The sequence below is a fragment of the Pipistrellus kuhlii genome, unplaced genomic scaffold, assembly GCF_014108245.1.
Source record: "Pipistrellus kuhlii isolate mPipKuh1 unplaced genomic scaffold, mPipKuh1.p scaffold_m20_p_24, whole genome shotgun sequence".
Lineage (NCBI taxonomy): Eukaryota > Metazoa > Chordata > Mammalia > Chiroptera > Vespertilionidae > Pipistrellus > Pipistrellus kuhlii.
In genome coordinates this window covers 917,312-936,787 of record NW_023425523.1, presented here as the reverse complement: position 1 = coordinate 936,787, position 19,476 = coordinate 917,312, and the positions used below count along the sequence as shown (strand labels likewise).

The window sequence follows — 19,476 nt, the reverse complement described above, 5'->3', positions numbered from 1 at the left end:
GAGCCTGAGGACACGTGGCTGAGAACATGTGACTGAGGACACGTGACGGAGGCCGGCGTTTGTGTGCAGGAGGCGGGACACGCTGCCCGGGGCCAGCAGACGGAAGAGGACTGTGCGGACGCCACTCGCCCCACAGCGGGCGGGATGAGAGGCCCAGCTGCTCCGAGGCCGGGCCCGGCTGCGGGTGGAGGGCGGGGCAGCTGCTGCGGACCGGCAGCTGCCGGCTATTTCAGGCGGCGGCGGCCGCGCCCGGTCAGCAAAGGGCCCGCGATGGCAGTCCTGCCCCCACCCGGCCAGGGGGGCCTTCCCTGCAGTGATGGCCCCTAACTGACGGGGGCGGGGGGCAGGGCTCGGGGTGCAAAATGCTTTGGGAAAAGATCAACTGCTGAACCCCGGGACGCGGGAGAGCCGTTCGCACCCACGGGGCTCCCCCTCGCAGCCAGGGCCACGGTCAGTGTCCGTGTGCGGCCTCGCTCCTCGGGGGGGTCTCCACAGGCAGGCCGGGTGGGAGGAGCCCAGAGAGGGGGACAGAGGAGACACAGGCCGCCGTCCCCAGCCCCGAGCGTGCCGATGGAGCGGCCGGGCCATGAAGCAGGGCCTGGCGGGCGAGCCGTCGTTCGTGTGCAGGTCAGCGGCCAGGCACAGGAGCAGGGCGCCCTGCGCGGCCTGGAGCACGGACAGGACGCTGTGCGCCACCAGGGGGGCGAGGGCGGCGGCCAGGAGCAGCGGCACGGCCCACGCCTGCAGGGCGCGGTGGTAGTTGAAGGCCATCAGCCCCGCGAACACGGTCAGACACGCCACCAGCACCTGCCGGGGCGGGGGCGGCTCACAGCCTAGAACCGCGGAGCGCTTCGGAGAGCGCGTCCGTTCCCGCAGCTCCACACGTGTGCGCCTGCGTGTGGGACCGTGTGCGTGTGGGACTGTGGGTGCCCATGCGTGTGCGTGTGGGACTGCGTGGAGGGAGGACTGCACGTCGGCATGCGGGGACAGGGAGGGGACGAGGACATGGAGCTGTGACAGGGAAGCAGCCGCCGGGGAGGGAGAGGGCTGTGCGTCCCCCCTGTCGGTGCCCCGTCCGCGTGTGCCTGGGGCCCTGAGACCTCACGCTCGCCCCGCACTGCGCCCTCGAAATAAACCTCGACAAGGCCCCTTGCAAATGGTGGCAACATCCCCTGAGCCGGCACACTGCCCTTAGCACACACAGGGTCATAGGTCACAGGTCACAGCTGTGCTTCCGCAGGGACCGTCACACGGAGCCTCTCGGCCTGGCAGAGCCCAACGTGTGCGTGAGTCACGCCCGGCTGCCAGGCCCAGGCGTGTCATGGCGTGTTGTGGCGTGTCACTGACCACAGCTCACGGGACGGCAATGCAGAGAGAGATCAGTGCTAAACCCCTGAACGTCAGAGAGGCCGGACCGAGCCCTCGGCACCCACAGCTCTCACAGGGACGCACACCCCACCTTCCCCCCCGCAGCCAGGGCCGTGGGTCAGGGTGCAGCCCGCCCGGAGGCTGGACCTGCTGCGGGAGGAGCCGCCGTCCCCACAGGGAGCCCAGGGCCGTGTTCGGGCCCCTGGCTGGGGGTCCAATGCAGAGGCGCAGCGTCCACCCGAGGGAGCAGCAGGAGACGCGCTCCTGTGCCCAGCCGCCAGGGCTGGCTCCGGGCCACCCCGTGCCGGGTGTACAGTTTGGGGCGACGCCTCACCGGGTGTACTGTTTGGGGCGACGCCTCAGCGGGTGTACTGTTTGGGGCGACGCCTCACCGGGTGTACTGTTTTGGGGTGACGCCTCACCGGGTGTAGTGTTTTGGGGCGAGGCCTCACCGGGTGTACTGTTTGGGGTGACGCCTCACCGGGTGTAGTGTTTGGGGCGACGCCTCACCGGGTGTACTGTTTGGGGTGACGCCTCACCGGGTGTACTGTTTGGGGTGACGCCTCACCGGGTGTACTGTTTGGGGTGACGCCTCACCGGGTGTAGTGTTTTGGGGTGACGCCTCACCGGGTGTACTGTTTGGGGCGACGCCTCACCGGGTGTACGGTTTGGGGCGACGCCTCAGCGGGTGTACTGTTTGGGGTGACGCCTCACCGGGTGTACTGTTTTGGGGTGACGCCTCACCGGGTGTACTGTTTGGGGCGACGCCTCACCGGGTGTACTGTTTTGGGGTGACGCCTCACCGGGTGTAGTGTTTTGGGGCGAGGCCTCACCGGGTGTACTGTTTGGGGTGACGCCTCACCGGGTGTAGTGTTTGGGGCGACGCCTCACCGGGTGTACTGTTTGGGGTGACGCCTCACCGGGTGTACTGTTTTGGGGTGACGCCTCACCGGGTGTAGTGTTTGGGGTGACGCCTCACCGGGTGTACTGTTTTGGGGTGACGCCTCATCGGGTGTACTGTTTTGGGGCGAGGCCTCACCTTGCCCAGGAAGACAACAAAGTCCCCGAAGCGGCCGGCCGAAGTGAACCGACTGGAGTCCCGGGACAGGAGCCGGTGTGCGTCCTCCGCGGACGTGCAGAGTGCGGTCCCGTTGATGGCCGGGGCGGCGAACGTGCTCTGGAAGGACAGAGGCGGTCAGACAGAGGGCGCGCCTGGGCCTGGTCTCAGGACGCAGGCATCGGCAGGAGCGCCTGCAGAGACCAGCCCAGTGCTCCCTGCCCTGTGCGTCTGGTGTGAAGGCCTCTGCCGGGGGTGCACTCGGGGTCAGTGGGGTGGCTGGAGCATGGCACTCCGGACACATCGGGCAGCCGGCGTGGCTCCGGGGCTGAGCATCCACCTAGGAGCCAGGAGGTCAGGGTTCGATTCCCGGTCAGGGCACAGGCCCGGGTTGCGGGCTCCATCCCCAGCCGGTCCATGATCCTCTCTCATCACTGATGCTTCTCTCTCCCCCCTCCGTTCCTCTCTGACATCAGTGAAAGTACGTCTTTAAAACGCACTCAGGAGGGGGGTGAAGAGCTGCGTAAAGCACTGCAGTCTGAGGGCGGGACACAGAGCAGACCCTGGAGGGAGCTGAGCGCCTACACACGTCCACGCCCACGCCCACGGCCATTAACCTGCAGCCAATGCCATTCCTGTGCGGCTGGCAGGATACCTCAGTGCTTTCCTTTCATACAGAGCACACAGCGCTCACCTCCACTTCCTGCCTTTGGAGCCTTTCTTTAAGATCAGCTTCCAGAAGTGGGGTCCCTGAGTCAAAGAGAGCGTGTGTGCGTGTGCGTGTGTGTGCATGCGTGTGTGTGCATGCGTGTGCGTTCACATGAGGGGGTTTCTCGGGCCCTGTTTCCGAAGCGCCTTCCCCTGTGACCGCAGCACCTTTCCTGGGAGGGACCACGATGGCCGAGTCCCCGTCAAACAGCCCGCGAGGCGCCGGGCGGGGAGCTGTGTCTCCCGGCGTCAGTCACGGCCTCGCCCACGGCCTCTGACCCCGGGAGAGGCGCAGCTCTGCCCGCACCCGGACGGAGGGCCGGAGGGCAGGGCTGGCTCCCGGGCCACCCCCAGGGGTCCCCGCCTCCAACACCCTCCCCCAGAGCCACAGCACATGGTCAGTGACGGGGAAGTGGGGTCCCACCGGCAAAGGGGGCGGTGCTGGGGCATGGATGGGGTGCACAGCCGTGCCCGCCTCCTGCAGATCCAGGAAACGCCACACCAGGCAGCGCGGGGCCCGCCGCCCTCCCAGGGGTCCCAGCACTCCCGCCCTGACCCCCACGGAGGAGGGCGCGGGGCGGGCGGAGAGGTGCTGAGGACCCGGGGGCGGCCCGAGGACCCGGGGCGGCCCAGCAGGCGGAGCGGCAGGAGACACCCCCCGCCCGCCCCCGGCCCCCGCCCCCGGCCCCCGCCCCGTGTGGGGCCAGACGAGCAGGTGTCCCCATTCCTGCGGCGCGAGGACAGCTGCTGGGGATTAGCTGCCCGGGAACACGCCTCGCCGCCCGCCACCCAGCACACGTGTGTGCTCCTCTGGCGCCGCACACGGGCGCCGCTCTCAGCGTGAGCACCAGCTGCGCCCGGAAGGGGGGCCGTGTCCCCGGAGCCGCCGCGGCCCCCGGAGCGGCCCCCGGAGGCCCTGGGACCAGGCCGCCTCCCGGGCACGTCTGTTACCCAAAGAGTGGAGCCCCCTGAGCATGGCCACCCCCCCACCCCCCCGCCCCCGGTCCCCTTCCCTGGGAGGCCCTGTTGCCATAGGAGCGGAGGGGAGGGGAGCCGCTGGGCAGGCCGTGGGATGGGCCACGTCCCGGCACAGAGAACACCGGGAGCCTGGCCACGGATGTGGGGGGGACCCCGTGGGGGGCAGGGCTCCCACGGAGGCTCGAGGACAGACCCACGTGAGGCGCAGCGAACAGCACGGCCCTGGTGGGTCCCCTCCCCACGCCGCCCCTGGGGCCGCCCTGAGGCTCCGGAGGGCGGAGGGCCGGAGCGCGGCTCCCGTGGTCAGAGGCAGAGCGCTCAGGGCGTCCGGGGAGCGGCGAGAGGCGCGGGGAGGGGCCTCCCCCTGGCGCCGCGTCCTGGCAGCCGCCGGCCGTCTCCACGGAAACCGGGGCGGCACCCTGAGGGCACGGGAGCCGGGGCTGCTCTGGGCGCCCAGGCCCCTCGGAGCCGGGGAATGTCCTGTGCCTCCCCCCGCCCCCGGGGGTTTCCCCGCCAGCACGGCTGCGGACAGCAGCCCGTGTCCCCGAGCGAGGGGTGCGCCCAGGGAGAGAGCCCAGGGGCCCGGCCCTGCTCCGGAGTCTCTGCTGCTCGGCGCCCCCTCCCCGTCCTGCCCGAGTGCAAAGGTCGGACAGGGCACGGCTGAGCGGCGGCCGGGCGGGCAGAGGTGCGAGGCGCACCTGTCACCCTCCAGGGAGACACCGTCCGGGATTGATCCTGCCCCCTCCCCCCTGCGAGGGGCCGAGTGCGGCCTCGGCCTCCTCCCCGGACCAGGGGGCAGGGAGGCTGTGAGCCGCGGCGGCTCCTGGGTGTTCCCTCAGGAAGACGGTCTGGGCTCGGCCGCGCGGCTCAGGGAGGGCGTGGACCTGAGCCAGGAGGTCCCGGTCAGGGCGCAGGCCGGTTTCAGGCTCGATCCCGTCGGGGGTGTGCAGGGGGCAGCCAGCCAATGTTGGTGCACTGGTGTTCTGTCTCTCTCTCTTCCTCTCTCTCTCTCTCTTCTCTCCCTCTTCCTCTCTCTTCCCCCCTCTCTCTCTCCCTCTTCCTCTCTCTCTCTCTCTCTCCTCTCTCTCTCTCTCTCTCTCTCTCTCTCTCTCTCTCTCTCTCTCTCTCTCTCTCTCCTCTCTCTCATCAATTAAAAAGCAGAAGAGGAGTGCCTGGCTCTGGTGGTGAGAAGTGGCTGCCCTCAGCACCGCCCAGCGCCTGCCGCACAAAACAAGAAACACAACGCGGCCCCTGCTCTTTTCACTCTGGTTTCCAGGGCGATCTTCCCCGGAGCTCGCTCGGTGCCAGGAAACTTTCCAAAAGGCCAAATTCCTGGCCCCCGGCTCAGCTCACTTTCCTGCCAAGCCGGGCGGACGCAGCGCTGACCACCATTTCCCAGCATCCCCGGACCCCGAGGTCTTCCGCTACTTTCCAGCAGTTCATCCCGATGGCAGGTGCCCTCACCCCGTCCAGATTCCCGTCAGTTCTCTTTTTCTTCCTCCTCCTTCTCTGCTTTCTCCATCCCTTACCCCTCAGCCGCCCAGCTGTGCCCAACCAGGAGGCACAAATCTGGCCCCTCAGCCCATGCCAATCTGGATCCCTCATTTGCATAGAAACGGACCAATCAGGGACCAGGCCAGGAACATACTCTACAAGAGCCCACCTCTCCTTGGTCTCCAGGGAGAGCACTTCCGGTTTCTGATGGGCCACGCACCCTGTTTGCATTGGTCGCTGGCAGTGACCCTTTTTGTTGGTAACGAGGCTTCCTGCATCAGCACCACTGTCAGACTCCACGGGACCGGGCTCCACAGGATCAGACTCCACGGGACCGGGCTCCACGGGACCGGACTCCACGGGATCAGACTCCACGGGACCGGGCTCCACGGGATCAGACTCCACGGGACCGGACTCCACGGGACCGGGCTCCACGGGACCGGGCTCCACGGGATCATACTCCTCGGGACCGGACTCCACGGGACCGGGCTCCACGGGACCAGACTCCACGGGACCGGGCTCCACGGGATCATACTCCTCGGGACCGGACTCCACGGGACCGGGCTCCACGGGACCGGGCTCCACGGGACCGGGCTCCACGGGACCGGGCTCCACGGGACCAGACTCCACGGGACCGGGCTCCACGGGACCGGGCTCCACGGGACCAGACTCCACGGGACCGGGCTCCACGGGACCGGGCTCCACGGGACCGGGCTCCACGGGATCGGGCTCCACGGACCGGGCTCCACGGGACCGGGCTCCACGGACCGGGCTCCACGGGACCGGACTCCACGGGATCGGGCTCCACGGGACCGGGCTCCACGGGACCGGGCTCCACGGGATGGGTTAGGGGATGTGGCCTGCGGAGACTGCCTGCTGTGGGAGTGCCGCTCATCCTGGTCAGCCAAGCAGCTCCTGTGTTGATTGTCTGCCTCCTGGTGATCAGTGCATGTCATAGTGACTGGCCAACCAGTCATTCTGTTTAATTGCTGGGCTTTTATATAGATTCCTGATGACCCAAGTGTCTCCCTCCTGGGCTCACCTGTTATACCACTGTCACCCTCAACAGGAGGGGAAGAGGGTTCGCACCTCTGTACTATCAGAGGGAAACTCTAGCCCCTACTTGGCATAAAAACCTCTCTCCCTTCGCCTCCCTCCCAGTGTCTCCAGGGAGAAACTCAGCGTCGTGACAAATTCACGCCCCAAAGTCAGTAAAACAAAGTATGCATTGCAGACGCCAGTCATGTGGTCGCATGAAAACAAGGTCCCAAGTCTAACTCTTTGGGGAAATGGATCCGACAGTGACGTGCAGGGCTGCGTGTTAAGAGAAGTTTGTCCAGGAGATGCCCCTGGACTGGTGTGTCAGGCCGTGAACAATTACAGAGCCTCAGAGGAGGCGACGGTGCAGCGTCCGGGCCCGAGGTTTCCTGAGAAGCTGACACAGCCCGGCTCGGCCTCCCCTCGCGACTCACTGGCGGGAGCCGTGCCTGGAGCCGCTCAGCCCGGCTGCTGTGGGTGTGCCGTTTACCCGAAGGCCACCAGGGCAGCCCGCGAGGCCGAGGAGCACGCCCTCCTGAGCCCGGGCGGGACGTTTCCCAGCAGGCGCCTCGGCCCACGGGGCTGGGCTGGTACGTGACCTTTCCGACCTCCGCCCCAGGGACTCGCTGACTTCTTTACCCCGAGGGCCGCGCTGCCCCAGAGCGTGAGGTGCCGCAGCACCAGGAGCGGGCGAGGTGCCGACTGCTCACTCACTCACTCACTCACTCATGATCACACACACACACACACACACACAAATACACATCGATATGTCTCTGTCTACATCTCTATCTCTACTCTACACACACACACACACATGCACACATACAAATACACACACATACAAATACACATCGATATGTCTCTGTCTACATCTCTATCTCCGTCTCTACACACACACACACACACACACACACACACACACACGCGGCACAGGCTCCCGGCACCGCCCTTCGGCAGTGAACATTTCAGAGCCGACAGCAGGAAGACTGCGGGTTCACAGAAGCTTCCTCTCCCGGAAGAGTTTGGAGGAGGGCCTTGTCCACAGAGTGGCCCCAGAAAGCATGCCCTCCGGCCTGTTCGTATGCAGGGCAGACGGCTAATCACCGAGCATCTGCTCCCGGCGCTGGCTGGCAGCGGCCTCCGCCCAGCTCAGGAGGCCCTCGCCCCTCACCTCCTTCCTGTCTGAGTGTCAAGTGTGCGTGGCGCTCCCATACACACACGTGTCATTAAATGGGCCCTTTTCTCCTGTGAGCCCGTCTCATGTCTTTTTTTTTTTTACATTTAAAAAAAATTTTTTTAGTATTTTTTAATTGATATCAGAGAGAAAGGGAAAGGGAGAGAGAGAAACATCAATGATGAGAATCATGAATCAGCTGCCTCCTGCACTCCCCACACTGGGATGGAGCCCACAACCCAGGCCTGTGCCCTGATGGGGAATCGAACCCTGACCTCCTGGCTCCCAGGTCGATGCTCAGCACTGAGCCACGCCGGCCGGGCTCATGTCTGTTCTCTTTAGATCAGCCAGCAGGATGGAAGGAGGTTCCTCCCACCATAAACACACACAGGGCTGTCTATTCTGTTCTAGACACCCTCCTCCAAGGCCCCTGACATCGAACGGTAAGTTTCAAACGCAGGAGCCAGAGCAGCTGGATTCCACCTGGAGGTGGAAATGCCCCTTTAATTCCCAAAATGTGTGCATCTTTTTATCCCTTGAAATTCGGCCCTGAAAGTCTCACTATAGACTTTATTTCCCCTAAAAAAAAAAGCTCCTTTTTAAAGCGGGCACACACAGTGCTCACGGAGCAGCACCTCCCAGCCAAACACAGGGTCATGGGGACCCGGTGGCTACGCCGCCTGCACTCCGACAGGAGCCTGGGCAGCCTGAGGGGTCCCCCCGGCCCCCCGCTGGCGCCAGCGCACGCCCGAGCGTGGACTTTCACACTCGGACACGGGGGCGGCCGCCTGTGCGCACAGGGTGGAACTCCTCCCCCCCCCACCCCCCCGCCTCCCCGCTGTGGAGTGGGAAAGCACAAACAGCCGCTGGACGGAGTCTGCAGGGGGGGGGCGGGGGCCTGTGGCAATGACCTCGGGGCCCTCGGCGGCCCTTGGCCTGAGAGCACAGGAGGCAGACCCAGGGCTGGAGTCAGGGGTGAACTCTGCCCCTGGCTGGGGTGGGGGGGGAGGGGCGGGGGGGCTGGGGTAGGGGGGGCAGTGCTGGGAAAGTCCCACCTGCCTGCCCTTGGCCAGGAACAGCCTGCGCCCAGCTGTCCTCTGGGGCTCCGGTTCCACCGCCATTCATAACCAAATGGCAGGGGAAGGCCGCCAGGGAGCCGCCCGCACAAAGGCCCACAGTGCTGGGCTCTGGAGCTGAGATTGGGGTCATCTCGCCCATTTCTCACTCTCAAGAGCGCTGGCTCGCTCTCCCTCCCGCCCACTCTCTCCCTTTCCCTCTCCCTCTCTCCCTCCTTCTCCCGCCCCCCCTCACACACACACACACACCAGTGACTCCCCACAGCTACCTTTAGGAAACGCAAAAGGCAGGAAATACTTCAGCCTTAAAACACAAACATAGACTGTCCTAACCTTGTATCATATTTTTCTCCCTTAAAAAAAAAAAAAAGCATCTAAATGTCCTAAAAAAAAAATGGTTTAAATTTTCCTCGAATTCCTCGTTTGCTCAGCGTGTAAACCAGAAGGCAGGCGCCCACTGGGAACTCCTCCTCCCGCCCCCCGCCGTCCGGCTGTGGAGTGGGAAAGCACAAACAGCCGCTGGGCTGGACGGAGTTTGCGGGGAGGGGGTTGCTGATGGCCGTGACCTCGGGGCCTCCGCGGCCCTTGGCCTCACCTTGCCCTGAGGGCGCTGGAGATGAAGGTGAGGGCGGCGTGTGGAGCCCGCCCTGCGGTGCTCAAGGTGAGCAAAGGCGACCCTTTGGCCTCTGTGCCCGGTGGTAGCAGAGGAGGGTGGAGAGAGGCGACAGGAGGGGCGGTCGGGCGGGTCCCGTGCGTTCCTGGGGCAGGAGGAGAGGACAGCGTTCACCCCGGCCTGAGGGGAGCCACCACCTGTGCCGACGGGATGGCATCGGCGGTGCCGTCCGAAGGGGGCCCGGCCCGGAGTGGGGGCCCGGAGTGGGGGGCCCGGAGTGGGGGGCTCGGCCTGGAGTGGGGGGTCCAGCCCGGAGTGGGGGCCCGGAGTGGGGGACCGGCCCGGAGTGGGGGGCCCGGAGTCGGGGGCCCGGCCCGGAGTGGGGGCCCGGAGTGGGGGCCCGGCCCGGAGTGGGGGCCCGGAGTGGGGGACCGGCCCGGAGTGGGGGGCCCGGCCCGGAGTGGGGGCCCGGAGTGGGGGACCGGCCCGGAGTGGGGGGCCCGGCCCGGAGTGGGGGCCGGGAGTGGGGGGCCCGGCCCGGAGTGGGGTGGCCCGGCCCGGAGTGGGGGCCCGGAGTGGGGGGCCCGGCCCGGAGTGGGGGGCCCAGAGTGGGGGGCCCGGAGTGGGGGCCCGGAGTGGGGGGCCCGGCCCGGAGTGGGGGCCCGGAGTGGGGGCCCGGCCCGGATATGCGGGTGCCCAACATGGATATGCGGGTGCCCAGCAGTGAGGTCCCCACACCTCAGCCACTGGGGGAAGAGCATTTCCTGGGCTAAGATTTCTCCTGTTGGTGGCACTTAATGCCCTAAACATAGAACAGAAAACTTTAAAACACTGGTGGGGCCCTGGCCGGTGTGGCTCAGTGGATAGAGTGTCAGCCTGTGGACCAAAGGGTCCCGGGTTCGATTGCGGACAAGGGCATAAGTCTGGGGTTATGGGCTCGATCCCCAGTGTGGGGCATGCAGGAGACAGCTGATCAATGATTCTCATCATTGATGTTTCTCTCCCTCTCCCTTCCTCTCTGAAATCAATAAAAATATATTAAATAAATAAAAGGCGGGCGGGGTAAAAGAAACCCGGCACTGGCTCCCTCTTTGCAGCAGCCACCCCTGCACCCCCTCCTGTAAGCCGCCTGGTAGCCTCGTTTTCATGCTCGGAGCGTTCCCTGTGACAGTGTGCAAGCCACAATCGCACGGGAACTCTGCCCGCCTGGCTGGGAGGTTAGGATCCGGGGACTGGGCCGGCGGCCAGGGAGGGCGGGAAGCCTGGCTTCCGCAGCGCCCGGGCTCCTGACACCCAGCGGGCCCCTCCCGCCCTGCGGGGCTCCCCGTGGAGTCATTTTCGGGACAGGATGTGTGCTGACACAGCTCCGAGCACGCGCACGCAGAGCCAGCTCCACCGGCAGGAGCGGGGCAGGGCCTGCTCCCAGCCCAGCCCGAGGGAAACCACGGCCAGCCTGGCGGTCCTCCCGGCCCTCCCTCCTCATTCTGCGGGTTCTGCGAGGCCAGGCCCTTCCCAGAAGCCACTGCTCCGCCTGGAGGGAGCCGGCGGCTTCCAGGGTCTCCCTGCCGGGCCAGGTTCGGAGGGGCCTGCCTGCCAGAGGAAGGGGCGCGGCCGCGGTTTCCGGAGTTGGCCGGGCGTGCTGCGGTCAGCCCTCCAGGCGGGAGCAGAATGTTTAACTCGGCGTCCTTCCTTCCCGTCCTTCCTTCCCGTCCTTCCCGGGGGAGGCTGATGGGAGCCGGGGATCTGGCCACAGGGCGGCCCGGCCAGGAGCGTCTGACACATCCCTCCCTGTCCTCGTTTTATTTTTCTTTCTTTTAAAGAAGAATGCTGACGCTCCCCTTTAGTCTGTGTGCCTCTGGACACCTCAGGACAGAGGGCACCCCTGCTTCCCCCCGCCGGGCCTGTGCTTCCTGCCGCTCCCTGGTCCTCAGCCACGGACACCCGCCCTGCCGTGAGGATGCAGACTCCGCTCACACGGCCTCCTCCGCCCTCCCGCTCAGCCGTCACACCGAGGCTCCCAGGGAGTCCTCTCCCGGCGGCAGTGAGGCTTAACCGGCGGGCATCCCTGGCTGAGCGTCCACCTGGGAGCCAGGTCACGGTCTGATCCCCATCAGGGCACAGGCCCGGGTTGCAGGCTCCATCTCCAGGGCGGGGCATGCAGGAGGCAGCCGATCCATGATTCTCTCTCAGCATTGATGTTTCTCTCTCCCCCTCTCCCTTCCTTTTGGAAATCAATAAAAATATATATTTTAAAAAAACAACAAAAAAAACAGCTGCTTCCGGGCAGGAGGTGCCTGCTCAGGACACAAGCCCCGCCCCCTCCACCTTCTTTCCCAGAAGCAGCCTGCCATCTGCTCACGGGGATCAGAGGGGTGGCCCAGCGGGGGCTGAACTTCCTGTCAGCGTCCAACCTGTCCCTGTCCCTGTCCTGCCTCTTTAGCCCCGGGTGTCGCCATTGCCCCACGTGGAGAGTCGCCAGGCAGGTGAGGTGAGGTGCGTGGGTGTGTGCAGCCTCAGGCACCGTGAGGTCCTGGGTGTGAACACTGAAGCATCGTGTGGAACGAGGAGGCAGGAAGTCATTCCCTAGCACCCATGTGAACAGGAACTTTACATCATAGCTACATGCCGTTCCCTGAGGAAGGAACGGGTTCTCCAAGCACACTCCCCCCATTTTGTACAGGGCCCCGAGGTGCGTCCACAGGGCCCAGCGCGCCATGGCCCAGGGCGGAGCTGGTGAGAACGACACTCACAGGAGGCCCCGCCTCTCCACTCTCCCCCCTCCATGCAGCCTGTTTCCCCGTCTGGCTTCCTGCTGAGTTTTCTGTCTGAAAGAGCTTGGACCTGTGGCAGATGGAAGGGACATCATTTCTTTTCGCCACCAAATAAGCGCCCAGAGTTTTGGCTTCATTTAGCTCTTGCCAGTCCCTTTGAAGGGATCGTGTCCGAACTGCAAAATTTCTGGGGGTCGCACAATGTGACGACACAAGCAAGCCGGCAGGGGCAGGAGGAGGAGCTGGAGGAGCAGGAGAAGCAGGGGCAGCAGGGGCAGGAGCAGCAGCAGCAGCAGGAGCAGCAGGAGCAGCTGGAGTAACGAACAGCTGGAGCAGCAAAAGCAGTTGGAGCAGCTGGAGCAGCAGCAGGAGCGGCTGGACCTACCTGTGGAAATAGCAGGTGGCCACGGCACCCGCCACCGCCATGTGCTGGCAGGCGAGGATGAAGTCGCTGGTCCAGACGAGGCCCAGGAGGTGGTACCCCCACATGTAGCGAAGGCCCCAGAGAGGCTGGTACTCCACCCGCCCACCTTCGGTGACTGGGGCCGCTCCTACGGTTAGAACGCAGACACGCTTACACCAGCAAGCCGGAGCCCCGCCCCACGGGCCCAGCTCCTCCCCCGCCTCTGGCATCCGCGAACACAAACGCCCAGTACCGTGTCAAGCGCCCACCCACTGCCCCCCCCTCCCATCTGAGATCTCCAAGCAAAAGCTAAACATCCTGAACACGTTCACCTGTGAGCACAACAAACCACAGTTACCCTCCACACCACTTGGTGAGACAGACAAGCCTCCAGGCTGAGCCCGCCCCGAGCTGTGGGACCGAGGGACGGCAGCCCACGTCACGAAAAGTGTAGCCTTTATAAAAGCGGCGAGGTGCAGGGACGGGGACAGTCAGCAGGGGGCGGCGGCTAACGTGACAGGTCAAGGCCCGCGCGGGCCTCAAACCCTGGAATCCTGGCAGTGGACGCCCTGGGTTTGGACGTCCCGGGCAGCGTCTCCTGCTTGCTCTCTGCGTGGTCACGGGCGGTTTGCCGCCTTCCCTCCCGGCCGGCGCTCTCCGCTCTCGTACTAACCGGCACTTTGGACCGCTGACCGGTGTTGGGGGTGGGGGGCAGGCCTGTGCATTGCAGGGTGTTCAGCAGGGTCCGAGGCCTCTCCCCATTCCATGCCAGGAGCATCCTCCTGCCCCCCTCTCCAGCCCTGCCAGCCCCAATGTCTCCAGACTGCCAAACGCCAGCCACCAGTGAGACAAACCAGTGCCTGGGACCAGGGCTGGGAGCAGACCTCTGCTCCGGCTCCTGCCAGTGAAAGCCTAGGGAAGACCCAGGCGGGCTGCCTCCGGCCCATGGCTGCCCTCTCCTGGGCGGCCGAGGCCCTGCAGTCAGGAACCCCGCCAGCACCAGCTGTTTTGTTGCTCAGCTGTGTCACAAGGCAGCCATAGGAAGTGGAGGGAGTTTAGGGACCAGGCCCGGATGCCACGGTCTGTGATCTAAGGAAGGACTTGGCTCCAGGCTCAGCTTCGACACGTGTCAGAAGCCCCGGGGGCAGTGGCCATGGGCCTGGGCGGGACGGTCACCCTAAGCCACCCTCACACCCTCTCTCTCGCCGACTAGAAAGCATCTCTTCAGAGACACCTTCTTGCTTCACAGGAATCTCTCTCATCTTTTAAAAGAATGTCCCGCTTCCCAGGCCCCGGGCCTGGCACTCTGGCTGCGGGAGGCTCGGGGCCCCGCACACCATCCCCCCAACAGGGCGGCGGCCCTCACCTGCGGTGCCCAGGCTCAGCAGCACAGCCACCCGGAGCACCCAGAAGAGGAGGAGGAGGGCGCCCGTCCACAGCGGCTGGAGCAGCAGAGCGGGGCAGCGGCCGATGGCCTTGTTGGTGACCCGCAGGAGCTCCACCGCCAGCGTCACCCTCCTCCCCAGGGTGAAGATCAGCACCAGCAGGGCGGCCTGGCGAGGAAGGGGTTAAATGCGCCACGTGCCCCCGCCTGTCCCTGCACAGGCAGCCCTGCCCCTGCCGCGCACACCCTCCAGGGCCCACTGCGCACCCCGCACTGCCCCCAGGCGTGGCCCTCCGCGGGACACGGTGCCCGCAGCGCCCGCCCTACGGCCGCCTCGCACTGGAATCGGGGGCCTGGTGCCGCTGGAGCACAGCAAGGGCAGCCTGGGAGGGAGGGCGGGACGGGGGAGGAGGACGCTCTCCTGGTGGGGGACGTCCGGCCGTGGCCCTGCGTGGACCTCAGGTCAACTCACAGCCGGTGTCCTCGCCCGCGAGGTGAAGGCGGGGCTCTCCCCGTTCCCGCCAAAGCAGGCACTTGGATTCAGAGCTCCGGCCCCTGACTGCCCCCCCCCGCACCCCCCCCGTGTCTTTTTTTTTTTTAATATAATATATTTTTTATTGATTTTTTACAGAGAGGAAGGGAGAGAGATAGAGAGCTAGAAACGTTGATGAGAGAGAAACATCGATCAGCTGCCTCTTGCACACCCCCCACCGGGGATGTGCCTGCAACCAATGTATTATACATGCCCCTGACCGGAATCAAACCCGGGACCTTTCAGTCCGCAGGCCGACGCTCTACCACGGAGCCAAACCGGTTTCAGCCTGCCACGTGTCTTACCGTGAGGACCGTGGCCACCACGGCCAAGCCCAGCAGGCAGGTCACGTTGTCCCTTTCCGTGTCCAGCGCCACGCTGAGGTCACAGGACGCCACTGACAACTGGGAGGCCAGGCACGGGCTCAGCACCTGTCCCGGGGCCCCCCGCCCCACCGGCACCCAGCGCCTGGGGCCACACCTCCCTGGGCCTCCCAGACTCGGAGCGGACGCGTGTCTGTGGGAGACGGGGGTATGTGTGTGTGTGTGTGTGTGTGTGTGTGTGCGGGCAGCAGGCCGGGCTGGGGGTGAGCAGGGGAGAGACGGAGCCATCAGGGTGGTGAGAGGAGCAGCATTGGACCCAAAGTCTCAACCTCCCGCTGGCTCTGCTGTGAATGCACGGCCCCCCACACACCCACCCAGCACGTAGACACCTCCCCCACATCCAGGGGCAGGAAGGCCACGGTGACTCTGCCGGTCAAAGGGCAGCTCCCAGGGGACCCGCGGTGCCTGGGGCCCAGGGCGCTGTGTGGCGGAGGGCACGGCTGTTCTCCCGGGAATGAAACTGGCTGCGCCCACAACTGGGAGCTCAGATCCCTGGGCCCGGGGTGTTTGGCTGCTGCCTGAGCCTCCTGCCAGCCCTGCCTCTGGGGCTGTCTCCACAGGCAGCGCGATGGGGTCACAGGGGAGACGGTCCGAGCCCCCTCAAACCTGGAGCCTTTTCACGTCGACTCTCAACGGAAAGGCTTCCACTTCATCCACAGAAACCCTGCCGGTGGCGGGGCCGGTGGCTGAGCGTTGGCCTCTGAACCAGGAGGTCACGGTTCCATTCCGGTCAGGGCACAGGCCCGGGGGCCGGCTCCATCCCCCGCAGGGGCGGCAGGAGGCAGCCGATGGATGAGTCTCCTTGTGGGCGTTTCTATCTCACTCCCTCTCTCCCTCTCCCTTCTTTTCTGAAATCAATTTTTAAAAAAATAATTGTTTTCAAAGGAAAACCGAGCGGGAAGATTTACAGAGCAGCCCCAAAACCACCAATGCGATCAACATGTGGACCAGCAGGTGGGTGCCGACGCAGTAAAGGTGCCCGTGGTCCTCACACGGCAGCCTGGGTGCACGCCTTTGTTAAATAAGGAACGTTCAGACCTGGATGCAGGATCTCAGTGAACTGGGAGAACGCCCCGGAGAACGGCGGGTTTTCACCTCCTTTTGTACGTTACAGCCCAAGGAGGGGATGAGCGGGCCACATGAAATCCATTGGTGATAGATTAGCCGTGGTCGGCAAACTGCAGCTCTCAAGCCACGTGCGGCTCTTTGGCCCCCTGAGGGTGGCTCTTCCACAAAATACCGCGGCCTGGACGAGTTTATTTTGAAGAAGTGGTGTTAGAAGAAGTTTAAGTTTAAAAAATGTGGCTCTCCAAAGAAATTTCCGTCGTTGTGCTGTTGCTATTTGGCTCTGTTGACTAATGAGGTGGCCGACCGCTGCCCTTGACCATCACATGCCCGTCCTGGAAGCATTTGTAACCGTGAGGATACCCAGCCCTGGGCTCAGGCTGCCCGGGGTGGGTGAAGTCTTTATCTGTAGCTACTTACGTAATCTCGAACAGATTACCTGCCTCTGCCTTCTAGGTTCCTCCTGAACCCCGGGGGGCAGTCTCATACTCCTGTCACTCACTCATCCATCCTCACTCATCCTGCCTGCCGGGTGTGACTGCTAACGCAGGGGACACAGTGAGCGGGCAGTGAAGCACACACAGGCCCCCCGAGCCTTTTCATCCTTTAGCCGTGCGGTCCCAGGAGCCAGCTGGGAAAGTCAACAATGAACACTTTTCTAAAGAGAGAGGAATGGGGAAGAGAAGCATGCATTCGAGAATCTCTTCCACTTTGACTCTTCTCAGCACAGGCACTCCCCGCTAGTGCTGAAAGCCGGCTTTGTGGGTTAATCACGCGCCAGGCAGCCAACGTGGCCTCCATCGCCACAAACGGACGGACAGACGAGGATTTCACCCGTGAGGCCTGCGAGGTCTGTCCACAACTCTCCCTGCTGCTGCCCACAACTCCAAGGCCAGCGCCAAGCCTCAAGATCCCGCTTCCAAAGGCACCGCCCAGGACCAAGCCGGCACCGCCTGGGGAGGTCTGCCAGCAAGCACATACCTGGAAACCGGAAAGAAACTGGGGGGGGGGGGGGGGGGGCGGGGGGGGGGGGACCAGCTACCTCACTAGCCGGTTCGTGGCACAGGCCGCTTCCCTTCGCTAAGAGTCACCTATGTCCAGGCTCCCCTTGGACGGTCCTGTGTTAAAGGAACAGCGAGCGCCGAGGGACATTTCGCCTGGGGGCTGAGATGGTGTGAGCACCTCCGGGAAGTGAGTTTGGAAGGCGCGGGCTAAGGAACAATCCCGTTTCCCCTGCTCCTACCCCATTCCTCCGCTCCTGACGGGCCTTATGTCAGGACGCCCTGCAGGCACCAGGCAGCTGTCCGGGGGAGCCACCAGCTGAGCGGCGTTCCCGGACAGCGTGTGTCCCGCCCACAGGCAGCTGCCTCTCACGGAGGCACCGGCTTTCAGCTGGTTCCCCTGCCTCCTTCCCCAGGGAAGGCCTAGGCATGCGGTTCACAGTTGGGGCTCAGCTCTGTGGGGACCATACCCCGGTCGCCCCCCACCCCCCGGCGGCCTGCTCACCAAACCGGTCCAGAAGAGGAAGAACAGGAGAAGCCAGGCGGGGTCGGTGCATTTCCTGTAAATCTGAGGCCGCCACGCTCTCGGCCGGGGGCTCCGTCTGCAGACACCTGCCATGAGCATCAGAGAGGGCGAGGTCACCCTGAGGGCCCTACTGGGGGGACCGAAGTGCTGGAAGGCTGCAGGGGAGGAACTCCCTTTGGGTGGGTGCCCCTGGCTGCGTTTCTGCGAGTTTGGAAACACCTGCTGCTTGCAGGGTGGGTGAGAGGCCCCCAGGCGCTGGGCCCCCACTTGGCGGTGCACGAGGAGAGGGGAGGGGAGGGGCGCCCCTAGGCCAGCTTCGCCCTAGCCAGCGCCCCCCCAGAGTGGGGTCCGAGGTGCCCGCCATGGGTCCCGGGGCAGGGCTCTCTCCGCGGAGAGGGGCAGGTGCGCGCAGGTGGGGCCCGAGTCCCTGCCCGGGTCCCTCCCGCCCCCGGCGGCACTCACCGGGCTCTGGGCGCTGAGGCACCGCATCCTGCGCTCCGGGCGGGACTGGGGGCCACGCAGCGCCCGCAGCGGGCAAACCCGGGGCGAGCGGCGGGCAGAGGCAGCGCCCCCCGGTGGCGGCCTCCGAGCGCAGGTGGCTCCTGCAGGCCGGAGCGGGAACAGGAAGCCTGGCGGGGGGGCCGGGCAGGTGCAGCGGGTCATCCTCCGACAGGTGGGCAGGCCTCCGCTGCCAGGCGCTCACTGCGTCACGGGCATCACGGAGCCGCGGCAGACACCACCCGCTCCCCGTGGGCAGCGAGGGAAGCCGAGGCACAGGCAGCAGCGCCGTCAATAGCCCAGAAGACGGAGCCGGCAAACTGGGGGCGAGGGGCTGAACCCCAACACTCCAGGGGATGCCCTCAGGCGGGTGTCTGCGGACTCCACCAGGACCTCACCCCCCCCACACACAGTCTGCCCCTCCACCCGGGCCCCCCCTCCAGGTGTGGGTGCGGGAGGTGGGGAGAGATGCTGGGGGGTAGGTGTGCCGAAAGAATTGGACTGAGATGTTAGTGGAATCCAAACAGCAGACCCTGCTGTGGTCAGGGCGTCCCCAATGGGGGGCTTGCAGGAGGCAGACGGACGATTCTCTCTCATCATTGATGTTTCTCTCTCTCCCCCACTCTGAAATCAACAAAAAATATTTTAAAAAAGAAAATTTGTGTTGTTACTCCTCACCCGAGGATACTTTTCCATTGATTTGTAGAGAGTGAGAGAGGGAGAGATAGAGAGAGAAACATCGATGGGAGAGAGACACATCAATTGGTTGCCTCCCCGAAGCGCCAAGGCCAGGGCCCAGGATCACCCTGCAGCCCGCAGGCCAACGCTCCATCCATGGAGCCACACCTGCTAGGCTCTAAAATAAATAAAGCATTGGCTAGTCCCAAACGGTTATTTTATTTTATTTTAAAAAAGAAATACCTGTCTTATATCAGACTCCCCCCCCAAAAAAACAACACACACACACACACACAAAACAAAAACAAAAACAAAAAACAAACACCTAGCTCTAGCTGGTTTGGCTCAGTGGATAGAGCATTGGCCTGTGGACTGAAGGGTCCCAGGTTCGATTCCGGCCAAGGGCACATAACCCAGTTGCAGGCTCAATCCCCAGGGGGAGGGGAGTGTAGGATGCAGCCGATCAATGATTCTCTCTCACTTCCTCTCTGAAATCAATAAAAAAAATATATATTTTTTAAAAACCCTAAAATATAAATATCCTATTCCTGAAACACACTAAATATGTTTATATTTCTTTAAAAATATATTTGATTTTTTTTTTTTTACAGGGAGGAAGGGAGAGAGATAGAGAGCTAGAAACGTCGATGAGAGAGAAACATCGATCAGCTGCCTCCTGCACACCCCCCACTAGGGATGTGCCCACAACCAAGGTACATGCCCTTG

At 64.3% G+C, this 19,476-nt stretch overlaps 1 protein-coding gene across 1 annotated transcript; it reads right to left on the bottom strand.

The window, feature by feature from the left end:
- Positions 1-21: 21 nt before the first annotated feature.
- Positions 22-18,291, bottom strand: SLC44A3 (solute carrier family 44 member 3). Its single transcript, XM_045587029.1, is given in 12 exon segments — positions 22-807; positions 2,408-2,564; positions 5,775-6,377; positions 9,492-9,591; positions 9,594-9,632; positions 9,635-9,654; positions 12,666-12,831; positions 14,050-14,236; positions 14,905-15,245; positions 17,487-17,660; positions 18,037-18,176; positions 18,278-18,291. Coding segments are annotated over 12 exon segments (2,370 nt in total). The 3' UTR covers positions 22-378.
- Between the last annotated feature and the right edge of the window lie 1,185 nt (positions 18,292-19,476).